The sequence below is a fragment of the Rhinatrema bivittatum genome, chromosome 8 (genome assembly GCF_901001135.1).
Source record: "Rhinatrema bivittatum chromosome 8, aRhiBiv1.1, whole genome shotgun sequence".
Classification (NCBI taxonomy): Eukaryota; Metazoa; Chordata; class Amphibia; order Gymnophiona; family Rhinatrematidae; genus Rhinatrema; species Rhinatrema bivittatum.
Window position 1 is genome coordinate 102,173,469 of NC_042622.1, and position 13,864 is coordinate 102,187,332.

The following is a 13,864-nucleotide window of genomic DNA, read 5'->3' on the forward strand; positions in this document are numbered from 1 at the left end:
AACATATCCACGATGACACCTGGATCATTTTCCTGGGTATTAACTCACAATGTGGAACTTGCATTGTATAGCTATAATTTGGGTTGCTCTTCCCAACATGCATCACTTTGCACTTGACCACATTAAATGTTATCTGCCATTTGGATGCCCTGTTTCCCAATCTTGTAAGGTCCTCTTGCAATTTCACAATCATCTTGTGATTTAACAACTTTGAAAATTTTTGTATCATCAGCAGATTTGATCACTTCACTCATTGTTCCCATATCTAGATCATTTATGAATATATTAAAAAAACAGTGGTCCTAGTACAGATCTGTAGGGCATTCCATTATTCTCACAGGACAAGCAGGATGGTAGTCCTCACATGTGGGTGACATCATCTGATGGAGCCAATCACGGAATACTTTGTGGTCCAGGCGATCCAAAGCCTTCCGCAACCACCGATGCCCGCATCGGTGCTTCTTCCGGAACAGACACCGATGCCTCCGGTGCTGCTGCCTCTCCTGGATAAGCTGGATCTGCTCATCTGTGCCCTACCGGGGCACTGGGAAAATCACCAATACCGATGATTCCATCTACGCCCATCCCGCTTTCTTCAGCGGAGGAGGATACATCGCCGGAGCTGGTTCCGGGGCCGTCAGGAGTACCACCATCGAGGCCACCGATGAAATCCCCGATGCCGGATCTTGGGTTTCAGATGCCAGCACAGATACCTGTCCAACCTTGACCTCCAGCTGGAGAAGTTCCAGGTTTTCCACTTGGACCACCGAAGGATGCAGGCGAATCAGCCTTATGATCCCTGGACGGATGATTCCACGGATACCCAGGACTCCACAGAAGTTCCGTCAGAACAGTCTCCTCCAGACGAAAGGCGTAAGTCTCCACCAGAAGACCACTCCTTTATTAGTTTTATAAAGGAGATGGCAGAGACCATCCCCTTCCAACTGCAGACGGAGGAAGATTCTAGACACAAAATGCTAGAAGTCCTGCAATTCCTGGATCCCCCCTAAAGAAATCATGTCCATCCCAGTTCATGAAGTCCTGCAAGACCTGATGCAACGCAACTGGGAACATCCTGGATCGGTTCCTCCCGTAAACCGTAAAATGGACGCCATCTACCTGGTCCAGCCTTCCCCGGTATTTCAGAAGACGCAGCTAGCTCATCATTTGGTGGTGGTGGAGTCCTCCCAAAAGAAGGCCAGGCATCCAAAACCCCATTCTTCAGTGCCACCTGGGAAGGAGCAGAAATTCCTTGATGCTTTAGGACGTAAGATATTTCTCGGGGCCATGCTTATCTCGCGCATTGCGTCATATCAATTATATATGACCCAGTACACCCGTAACCTGTTTAAGCAGCTACAAGAATTTGAAGAATCCCTTCCTGACCAGCTGAATGCCATCATAAAGAAGGGATTCAACGTGGGAAAGCATGAGGTCCGCTCGGCATACGATGCTTTCGACACAGCCTCCCGTCTATCTGCGGCTGGTATCAGCGCCTGCTGCTGGGCTTGGTTAAAATCTTCTGATTTCCATCCTGAAGTGCAGGATTGTTTGGCCGACATCCCTTGCACAGGGGATAATCTGTTCAGTGATACAATCCAGGAGATGGTGGCCTAGCTGAAGGACCATAGTGAAACGCTTCGTCAGCTCTCGGCAGCCCAGGCGGCTCTTTCCACTCCATCCAAACGCTCCTTCAGGCGTGACACTAAACGGACGACTTACAAGCCCCATAAATATTATCCACCAGCGTCTTGAGGTCACCTGCAAAGGCCTTTCCAGAAGTCCACAGCGCGTTAGCCTCGAGCTTAGAAAGCTCAAGCTCCTTCGCAAACTGCTCCTACAGCGGGATTTTGATTCCAGATTTCAGAGCAAAGACCATCCTCCATTGCCCAATCTACCTGTGGGCGGCCGCTTATGCCACTTCTCCACCAAGTGGCTAACCATCACCACCGACCACTGGGTGCAAGCAGTTATTGCTCATGGCTACCATCTAAATTTCCTTTCCATTTCGTCAGATACTCCACCTCGGCCGGGGTGGCCCTCTTCCGACTACTGTCTTCAATTGCAGCAAGAGGTATCCTCCCTGCTGCAAGCAAATGCCATAGAACCAGTTCCTCTTGCCCAAAGAGGACACGGATTCTACTCCCGATACTTTTTAATCCCAAAAAAGACGGGAGGGATTCGCCTGATATTAGACCTAAGGGCTTTAAACAAACATCTTCGGAAAGAGAAATTTTGGATGGTAACCCTGGGCTCTTTGCTTCCACTTCTTCGAGGGGATTGGCTTTGCTCTCTAGACCTAAGATGCGTACATGCACATCGCAATTACCCCGTCTCACAGAAAATACCTCCGCTTCCTTGTTGGGAACCAACATTTCCAATACAAGGTCCTCCTGTTCGGCCTAGCGTCAGCTCCTCAGGTGTTCACGAAGTGCCTAGCAGTAGTAGCTGCATACTTAAGAAGACTGGGCATTCATGTCTATCCTTACCTGGACGACTGGTTACTGACAGCTCAGTCATCAGAAGGAGTTCTCCACTCCCTCCAACTTACAATGCATCTACTACTCTCATTGGGATTTCTGATCAATTATCAGAAATCTCACCTGACTCGTCTCAGTTCCTCTCCTTTATAGAAGCGGATCTTGACATGGTCTAAGCAAGAGCTTTTCTTCCCAGGGACCGATCTTACACACTGGCATCGTTGGCACAGAACATATGATCTGGTCAAACCACAACGGCTCGTTGTCTACTAGTCTTACTAGGGCATATGGCATTCTCTGTCCATGTAACTCCAATGGCTTGTCTAGCCATGTGAGTAACTCAATGGACATTAAAGTCCCAGTGGTCACATGCATATCATCCAATGTCAAACATTGTCCACATCACCCGGCGACTTCTTCTTTCACTGGCATGGTGGATCCTGGAGTCCCATTTACTTCAAGGTCTGCCCTTTCAAGCTCCAGAACCTCAAATAATTTTGTCGACCGATGCTTCCAACCTAGGTTGGGGAACACATGTCGTCAACCTGCAAACTCAGGGAACCTGGTCAGCGGAAAAGTCGCAACATCAAATACATTTTCTGGAGCTCCGAGCAATCCGATATGCTCTCTCTGCCTTTCGGGACTGTTTGTCCAGCAAAACAATTCTGATCCAGACAGACAACCAGGTAGCAATGTGGTACATCAACAAACAAGGAGGAACCGGATCCTATGTCCTTTGTCAGGAAGCGGCACAAATTTGGGCTTTTGCGCTATCCCAGGCTATGCTTCTCAGCGCGACCTACCTGGCAGATGTGGACAATGTTTTAGTGGAAAATCTGTCGAATTCCAGCCCCACGAGTGGTCCCTCATCCCTGTAGTTGACAGTTTATTACGGAAGTGGGGGCGTCCAACCATAGACCTATTCGTGTCTCTCAGAATCGCAAGGTAGACAACTTCTGCTCACTCCATTGCAGTCGCATCATTCCACCTCGGGACGCGTTAGCCTGTCCTAGAGAGGTGGTCTCTTTTATGCCTACCCACCACTTCCTCTCATCAGCAAGACTCTCGTAAAGCTACGCATGGACGAGGGTCTAATCATTCTCATAGCCCCCTATTGGCCACGTCAGGCTTGGTTTCCCATCCTTCGGGATCTCTCACTGTGTCCACAGATTCCTCTAGGCTCGGACTCGTCCCTGATATCTCAGAGAAACGGCCAATTGCACCACCTCAACCTTCAGGCCCTGTGTCTGACAGCTTGAATGTTGAAATGTTGATCCTTCAGCCTCTAAATCTTTCGGAATCTGTATCTCAGGTCCTGGTAGCTTCAACGAAAGCCTTCTACGAGAGAGTCTTATCATTCAAAATGGAAAAGGTTCTCGTTGTGGTGCACTTCAAAGGGGTTAGATCCTTTTACCTGCTCCACAAATCAGTTTTTAGACTACCTCTGGCATCTCTGAGTCTGGTTTACAAACCTCCTCTATCAGAGTGCATATCAGTGCGGTGGCCGCCTTTCATAAGGGTACAGGGGATGTTTCTATCTCAACACAGCCCCTGGTACTGCGCTTTATGAAAGGGTTGCTTCACCTGAAGCCTCCTCTCTGTCCACCGGCCCCGTCTTGGGACCTTAATGTGGTTTTAACGCAGCTCATGAAACCTCCGTTTGAACCTCTGCACTCCTGCAAACTGCGGCATATCACTTGGAAGGTCTTTTTCCTTCTGGCATTGATGTCTGCTCGCAGGATCAGTGAGCTGCAAGCGCTAGTTACCTACCCTCCTTACACAAAATTTCTTCATGATCGGGTGGTCCTTCGCACTCAACCTAAATTTCTACTGAAAGTAGTATCTGAATTTCATTTAAATCAATCCATAGTCCTGCCTACTTTCTTTCCAAAGCCCCACTCACTTTCTGCTGAGCGTGCTCTGCATTCCTTGGACTGTAAATGTGTGTTTGCCTTTTATTTGGAACGCACTGCAGGCCATAGGAAATCCACCCAGCTTTTTGTTTCCTTTGATAAACTTAAGCTGGGAACCCTGGTCTGAAAGCAGACCCTGTCCTCCTGGTTGGCGGACTGCATTTCCTTCTGCTATCAGCAGGCAGGCCTTCCACTTCAGGACCAAGTTAAGGCGCACTCCATTAGCGCTATGGCAACGTCTGTTGCACATCTTCGTTCTGTACCTCTAATTGATATCTGCAAAGCTGCAACCTAGAGTTCTCTTCATACCTTTGCAGCACATTATTGCATAGACAAGGCTGGTTCACAGGATTCTATCTTTGGCCAGTCTGTTCTACGCAATCTATTCTCAGCGTAATACCCAACTTCCTTCTACACCTGGTGGGATATTTAGGCTGCCCATATACCGCACAATCACCCCTGTTGTTGTTCCTGTTTGCACGTCTTTGGGTGTTTTCGGTACATGCGCGGGCATCCTCAGTTTGTTCACCCACATGTGAGGACTAACATCCTGCTTGTCCTGTGAGAAAGCAGAGTTGCTTACCTGTAACAGGTGTTCTCACAGGACAGCAGGATGTTAGTCCTCACGAAAACCACCCGCCACCCCGCGGAGTTGGGTACGCTTGTGATTCATTGTTTTTTGCATGTTCTTTTTTGCTATACATAAGACTGAAGGGAGACCCCTGCTGGATGCAGGGTTATTGCCATGCTGGGCATGCCCAGTAGGTGCCAGTGAAAGTTCTAGAAACTTTGACAAAAGTATTCCGTGATTGGCTCCATCAGATGATGTCACCCACATGTGAGGACTAACATCCTGCTGTCCTGTGAGAACACCTGTTACAGGTAAGCAACTCTGCTTTCACCTTTCTACATTGAGAAGATTGATCATTTAGCCCATATTCTAACTAAGTCTCAATCCACAACAGAACATTTCCTCCTATCCCATGACTTTTTTAAAATTTCTTCAAGAATCTCTCATATGGTACTTTGTCAAATGCTTTCTGAAAATCAAGATACACTGTCAACCGGCTCACTTTTTTCCCACATCTTTGTTCATGCCTTTAAAAAAAAAAAAAAAAAATGCAGCAAATTGGTAAGGCAAAACTTCCTTTGGTAAGGCTTCCCTTGACTAAATCCATGTTGACTTTGTCCCACTAAACTGTCTTTCTATATGTTCAGTAATTTTGTTCTTTAGCATACATTCAACCATTTTTTCATTGCTGTGATCTCTGGCTAACCAGTCTGTAACTTCCCAGATCAGCCCTGGAAACCTTTTTAAAAACCAGTGTTAACATTGGCCGCCGCCTTATCTTCAGGTACTGAAGCTGATTTTAATGATAGTTTGCAGATTACCAACAGTAGGTCTGCAATTTCATTTTCAGTTCTTTCGGCAATTTGGGATGTATACCATCTAGTCCAGTGATTTGCTATTCTTTAGTTTGTCAATTTGCCTTAGTACATCTTCCAAGTTCACTGAAATTTGTTTCATTTCCTCTGAATCATCACTTTCAAATATCACTTCTGACATGGGTATATCTCCCTTATATCTTCCTCACTAAAGACCAAAGCAAAGAATTAATTAAAGTCTCTCCCTCTATGGCCTTATTCTCCCTTAGCACCTGGAAGCAGGGGAAAGGAGAACACAAAGAAAAGTGGCTTAGACCATGGCATCTTTTCATTCAAGGTGTATCTGGGTGGCATGCCATGCCAGTAAAGTAGCCTGTACTTCGAGCTAATATAAAAAACCTTGCTGCCAGCAGTAGCAGCACTGTGAGGAGAGGTTTGAGTACCACAACAGAAGCAAGCAGCAAAACCACTATGGGAAGCAACAGTATATTCTGCAGGGGTTTAAGCTGTAGCTGTGAGGTTAAGCATTGCCATGGCAGATAAGTGGCCCCTACCCAGCCATGTACAGAGGCAGGAGCTGTGCGGGCTGTGAAGCTAAGAATGTCTCCAACGTCGTGGGATATATTTGCCCCATTTGATGCAGGATCAGATCTTGGCTCACAAGAGGAAGAGGACACCACTCTTCCCCTGGTTAAAGAGCAATTAAGGACTGATTCAGTGATTGAACCAGTTCAGCTACCATTAGAGGAGGGCAGCTTACTACTTTCAGGTGGGCAGGTCCCATTATCCCCCCCATCAGATTCAGCAGGGTGGGGGTGGGGGGCTCAAGCACAAAAGCCCCTATTTTGGAGGGAATTAGCACATCAGAAGTACAGCCAGGGCCACTGGTGATATGGCAGGGAGGTCTTTCCCCGGAATTCGTACTGATGATACACCATGCATTTTGTGCCCTACAAAAGTCTGAGGGACCTCCATTGCCTCGGGCCCCAGCATCTAGTCACTCCCTGAATAGACAATCATTTAAGCAAGTAAGGGAGGCACACACGATACCCTTCTCTTTTCTCACACTTACTCAGGAGTCTAGGAGAAGCTCCTGGTTAGGAGAGGTCTCTGACCACGATTTTCTAGTAGAGAATGCTCCTCAGAAGAGGATTCAACAATAGTCTAATTCAGGAAAGAGAAGCTAGCAGTCTTTATTTCTAGCATTTTGATAGCTCTAAAGATAAGACCCCAGCTGAAAAATTTGGCATAAGGGGACCCCATTTCTTCAGAGGATAAGGGTGTATCTGAGGGCATGCGCCCTAAATAGTGCCCTAAGGTGTATGATACTTGCAGAATGGGACAACCCCTAAGGGGAACTTAAGGGAGGCAGGGTGATGGAAGAGAAAAACAATCTTCTTAGATTACTCCTAGGTAGACCTTTTTGTCTCGGCAGTAACTCACAAAATGGCAATCCTGATAGCGGGAGGACCAACAGTAAAGTACCCTTAGGATAGAAAGATAGAATCTATTCTTAAACAGACCATTTCTCTAGACATGGCAATTCAGGCCTATATTTGTGAAGATTACATGGCACAAGCTGCCTTACACTGGATCCAACAGCTCCCAGACAGCATGGAAACAGCACAGTTAGTGTCTGGCTTAGCATTTCTGGCAGATTCTATGCAAGACTTTGATTAGGATGTACTCCCGATCACTAGCTTCTGGATGGCCGCTAGGAGACTCCTATGGCTATGCAATTGGGTAGTAGATTCAGCTTCTAAAACACATCTTTGTAAACTCCCCTTTAAAGTGGACTTATTTTTAGAGAAAAGCTGGAAAAGTAGTTAGATCTGGGGGAATCAAAAGATAGGTCTCACATGGGAATGCAAGGTCCCAGGCTCCAAAGCTCTGGAATTTGTTCAGATACAAGCCGGACAGGAGGTCTCCAAAATGTGCGATACGAAGTATGACCCATCCCTTTCGAGAAGCCAGAAGAACTAAGACTTAACACCCTTCAACAACAGAAGGTAGTTGTTCTGCCCAATGAGTCAGACAGCAGGTCCCTCTAGCAATAAAACAAGTGAGCAGCTACTTCTTGCAGTACTATTCAGAGTGGATCTGAATTATGACAAACCAATGGGTTCTGGATATCGTACTAAGGGATAATGCCTCAGAATATATGAAGATGGTCCCAAAGGCCTTCATAATTTCCCTATGTACTTCTTAGCTCAGGAGTGAAGCAGTAAGGAATACTCTGCTGAAGGTATAGCAACTCCAGACCATAATTCCAATCCCCCACAGAAAAAGGGGCAAAGTACTTATTTGTTCCATTTTGTGATACCAAAGGATGACAGTTTTTTTTGTCCTGCCCTGGTCTTAAAAGGAATCAACAAATGCCTTCATATACTCCACTTCCAAATGGAAACACTACGCTTGATCATGGTGACTGTAAGAAAAGGAGAGAACCTGAGCGCTCTCGACATAGTAAAGGCATATTTTCATATCCTCATCCAAGTTTCCCATCAAAGCCTGTTCTGGGCCAACATTTTCAGTACTAGGCACTGCCCTTTGAGCTAGCATTGTCCCTCAGGACTTTTACCTAGTTCATGATGGTAGCGAAAGCAGCTCTTTGTAAACAAGAGGTAATGGTACACCCCTATCTGGATAGTTGGTTCATAAGGGCCAAACTTGCCCAGGGCAACCATCAAACCTTAAGGAACATTGTATTACCTCCTGCAGTAACTAGGCTGGTTGTTAAACTATGCAAAAAGCAATCTAGAGCCTTGTCGCACCTTGCAATTTTTAGGGGCCTTGTTTGATATGGGCAAAGGGAGAAGTTGCTCTGTCCCACAAGAGTTTCCAAACTGATCAGTCAGGGGTTTGTTTTCTGCTCCCAATAGGTACCCAAAGTATGGAAGTACCTTCAGTTCTGCGTCTCATGCGTCTCGTGAGCCAGAGCACACATGCACCCTTTACAGCAAGCCATACTGTTGTATTGATTCCTCACCTCTTGGGACTATCAGCTCAGGCGCCAGGAAGCCTCTGTGGCCAAAAGCCTGGATTGGTGACTTGGTGGCTAAGACCTCCAACCTGCAGAAAGGAGTAAGCCTAGAATCTCCCAGCTGGATCATTACTATGGTAGAAGGATAGGGAGCCCATTACCAAGGTCACATAGTTCAGGAGCACTGGTCAAGGGAGGAAACATTTTTGGTCAATAAGCAGGCTAGAGACCAGGGCCATTAGACTTGCTCTGTGATGTTTTCTCCCTCTGATAAAAGGAAAGGCAGTCAGAGTTCTGTTAGATAATGCCATGGCAGTGGCATATGTAAACAAGCAAGGGTTACTCAGTCCCACACTGGCACACGAAACAGCCCACCTGTTCAATTGAGTGGATGAAAATCTGTTCCTTCTCTCAGTATCCTACGTATAAGAGAAGGAGAATCTCCAGGCTGATTTCCTCAGCAGAAACAGGCTAGACCCAGGGGAATGGGACCTGAGTCCAATGGCCTTTGAAAATGGTGGATTGGTGGAGTCACCTGGACACAGACTTAATAGCGACTCATGCAAACACCAAAGCCAATGTGGTATTCAGCCACCATATAAAGAGGCTGCAGTGGTTTAAATATCCTTATCTGTCCATGGCTGAGAAACAGTCTGCTTTGTTTTCCCACTTTGGTGCCTTATAGGCAAGGTGTTAAAAAGGATAGAAGATATCCCTCCATGGTCATTCTGGTGGCCCTAGATTGGCCGAAAAGACCTTGGTATGTAGACCTAATAAGGTTGCTAAAGGAAAATCCACTGCCCTTGCCCAGGGAGATGGCCTGCTGTGGCAGGGGCCAGTCCCAATGAAAGACCCCTCTCTATTCTTTCTTACAGGGTGGCCCTTGAAAGGACACACCTGCAAAGGAGAAGGTATTCCCCAGTGGTAATATCGACCATGCTAAAGTCACATTTTACTTCATTAACATATATCAGAATTTGATGAGTGTTTGGAGGTTTCTGCCATGACCATGAACTCTCCCCCTGGAGTGTCAGACATCTCTAATATTGAACTTTTTGCAAAGTGGCCTATACAAAGGATTGGCTCTTAATTCCCTGAAAGTACATACTGCAGCTATATCGTTATAGTGGCCAAGTTAAAGGCATCCAGATAGTAGTCCACCCAAATAAGATTAGATTTCTAAAGAGTGTTAAATGTATTTGGCTTCCCTTTAAACTAGTAGTCCTGCAGTGAGTCCTTAATCTAGTCTTAAGTGCATTGGGGAAGTCCCCCTTTGAGCCAATAAAATAGGCATCCTAAAGGACCTGTCCTTGAAAATGGCCTTTCTAGTGGGACTTGCAGGCCCTCTCACATAGGGACTCTTAACTTGTTTTTTCTCTCTGGATTCTCTTACCTTCTGAACAGTGCCAACCTTTATGCCCAATACGCTATCCTCACTTCATGTAAATCAGTTGGTGTCACACCCAGCATTTAGTAGTAGCGATTTATCGTGGGAAAGATAAGAGCCTTCATCTATTGGATGTGCGTGGTGTGCTATTGAGATATCTAAAGGTGACAAAACGCCTTTAGGAAAAACAGACAAGCTGTTTGTGTTATTTGGCAACCCATGGAAAGAAGAAGAAGCCTGCAAAGCTACCATAGCTAGATGGGTTAGGAAGACAAGTTCAGCTTGCTTTTTCTCTGGCAGACAAATGCCAGCCACTTTTCACTTGCACCTACTAAGGGCACAAGGATAGTCATGGGCAGAGGTGTCTTCGACCTCCCTGGAGGAAATCTATAAAGCGGCCATCTGGTATTCCTTACACTATTTTATGAGGTATTAGACTGGATATGCAAGCCAAAGCAGATGAAGCCTTCGAGGTAGGAATTCCTGTCTGCATCCTTCCCCAGTGAGAGTCAGCATAGGTTACTCCTATTAGTAAGGACTGATCTAGCAGGAAGAAAAGGAAGAGGAAATTTTTTCGTACCTGATAATTTTCTTTGCTTCCTGTTAGACCAATCTGGTGCCCACCCAGGAATACAGGGTCAGTAAGAAACTTCACTTCCAACTAGAGCACGTCCTTCCTTTCTATCTCATTTCTTGCCCCACTGAGGATATGATCTTGCAGACCCAGTTTTTATATTGAGGTAGTTCGTTAAAGGGGTTTTTACTTAGTCATAGTGCTTTGGCAGAAGGCTGCTGGCAACTGCCTAGAACCAGGTATGTCTTGTCTGTCAGCTGAGGGGGAGAGAAATCCCATAAGTAAGGACTGGTCTAAGAGGAGTCAAGGAAAGAAAACTATCGGGTAAGAATAAATTTCTCTGCATACAATATTAGACTGGCATACTGAGTTTGCACTAACTGTAAGGATGTATTCATAATAATTGGCTTTCCAAAATCTGAATCTAGTTATATATATATATATATATATATATCTTTTTTTTACTTTCTCTTGAAGGATATTGAAAATGGCACTTTGTATAGAACAGCATCCCAGCAACTCCTTTCCCCCAGCAGCTCTTGTTCCTCTGCGTTGTCAACACCACTGGCATCTCAACATCGCCTCCAGTTGCTCCAACACCAGTTACTGCAGCAGCAACAACAAACACAGGTGGCTGTTGCACAGGTAAAGCTCTGTTGTGAGCACTCTTTCCCAACAAACTCTAGAGGGTCTTATTTAAATGTTGACACGCGCTCCTATTTCTCTCTTCTTTTCTCACTGTTTTTCATTTGGGAGTGATCTACAATTTTGTTATGCACCAAGCTGGCTTGTCCCAGTTTGTACTTGCCAACATGGAACGTAGCCTATTTAATCAATATGATATACTGTCATTCTCAGCACACAAGTCCAAAGTCCATCATTTGGAGATGCAGTCATAGATGGTGGAAAGGTGTGACATTGCTTTTGGACATACTAATCTTGCAATGTTTAATTATTCATTGCCAGAAGGCAGTTCTGAAAAATTTAAATAGTCTATTAAATGGACTTATGTATATAACAGATTGCTGACTGCAGAACCTTCATCTACTGATGGGAAGTAGGTCTTTCTGGGAAAGAATGCTTAAAAACAATTATTAAAGGGTTAAACTGTTACTAGCTCTGTATATTGTGTGTTAGTTTTTAAGGCTAGTATTTATTTGCAAGTATTAAGAATTTTGTATGTTTAGGGAGAATAGACTTGCAATAAATTTGTGAGCTAGTACAAGTTAGTATTTGTAAGCTTTAGAATCGTGAATTTGCAAAAGTCACTTACGTGATCTGAAAAGGTAAGAGTACTGGTACCTGGGCAACTAGTCACTAGTTTTATTCCCACCTACCCCACTCACTTCTGTTTTATTAGATAACCACCATCTCCCGCCCCAAATAGAAAAATCTTCAAAATAAGTCAGTAATTTAGAATAACATACAATTACCCCATTTTTAGTGATTAAAATTAGTCAATGTTGTTGCTGGTCACTAACAAATTAACATGTCAGCTATCAATTTCAAAACCTTGGTTTAAAAAACCCCAAATAATTTAAAAATCCATAAATTGTAAGACATTCCTATTCCTTAATCAGCTTTTTAAAACTTTAGCAACTCAATAAAATTAAGATGCAGACAGAATTTCAGCATCGAGTTAGGGGAATCCAGTCTTTTGCTTCAGTATATGATTATCTATTTGTTGGTGAGAATGTGCTTGTATGCACCCAGTGTAGCAAGCTCCTGGCCCTCAAAGAATGAGTCCAAACCCTGGAGGTCAATAGCAGACCAGGAGGAGCTGAGGCGGATGGATAGGTATGTAAAGGAAATCTTCAGGGATATAGGAGAGTGGTCCCTACTCCAGTCAAGTAGCCTTTGTGCTGCTTTGGAGGAGAAATGTTCTTCTCCCAGGTGACCTAACCTTAGTGTAGCAGGAAGTGATCTTGTAGCTAGAGCCTACCCTACTAGTCATGCTTTATTCTCTCACACTGAAGATGTACCTAAAGCACTGTATGCCCAGGAGGGAAGGGTTAGGATGGCCATTACAGTGGGTGATTCAATCATTAGGAATGTAGATAGCTGGGTGGCTGGTGGACATGAGGATTGCATGGTAACTTGCCTGGCAGGTGTGACAGTAGAGGACCTCATGCGCCACCTAGATAAGATTTTAGAATGCGCTGGGGGAGTTGCTGACTGTCATGGTACTTGTGAGTATTTGTGACATAGGAAGGTTCAGGAGGGAGATTCTGAAGGCTATATTTAGGCTGTTAGGTAAGAAACTGAAATCTGGAACCTCCAGGGTTACATTCTGAGATATGCTCCTCGTTCTACGTGTAGGACTGCAGAAGCAGGCTAAGCTCCAGAGTCTGTGTGAAATGGTGCAAGGAAAGGGTTTTAGATTTGTTAGGAACTGGGGAACATTCTGGGGAAGAGAGAGCTAATTCCAGTGGGATGGGCTCCATCTTAATCAGAGTGGAAACAGGCTGCTGGCTCAAATATTTAAACAAGAGAGCAGCTTTTAAATTAGACCATGGAGGAAAGCAGGTAGTCGCTCAGAAGCATATGGTTCAGAGGGATGTATTTTCCAAAGATAATTGCAAAGTAGGGAAGTTAGAATATCCCTGTTGAGAGGTGGTCTTTGCAGAAGTAGCTCTGGACATAAACAATGAGCACCCAGATATGAATGATTTTAAACTGCTTGTATCATTTGCTAATAAGCAGTTTGTGAATACAAAAAGAAAGGAATGTACAAATAAAAAAAAAAAACTTTAAAATGTCTGTATGCAAATGTTGGAAGTCTGAACAGTAAGATTAGTGAGTTATGTATGGCATCATGCGAGTATATAGACCTTGTAGGCATTTTAGAAACATGGTGGAAGGAGGATAACCAATGGGATACTGTGATACCAGGGTATAAAATTTATTGATGTGATGGGGCAGATCAAATTGATAGAGAGATGGCACTGTATGTATGTAAACACCAATATTATAAAAAAAATAATCCTCCCTTGATCAACAAATCAAAACATTATTACTAAAAGATGTTGATTACAAAATCTAATAAATTCAATAATCCACTTTCATTCAATTTTTCAAATCTAAGTTACCATATGTATATTTTTATTTTCACTTCTCGGACCTTCATAACACCCTATGGAT

At 44.6% G+C, this 13,864-nt stretch overlaps 1 protein-coding gene across 2 annotated transcripts in view; it reads left to right on the forward strand.

Moving 5' to 3' along the window:
- Positions 1–13,864, forward strand: part of LOC115097050 (carboxyl-terminal PDZ ligand of neuronal nitric oxide synthase protein-like) — a 238,198-nt gene that overhangs the window by 181,354 nt on the left and 42,980 nt on the right. For both annotated transcript variants that reach the window (XM_029612482.1, XM_029612483.1), the window contains one exon: positions 11,201–11,368. In XM_029612482.1, the coding sequence (XP_029468342.1) occupies positions 11,201–11,368 (168 nt within the window). The remainder of the gene's footprint in view (positions 1–11,200; positions 11,369–13,864) is intronic.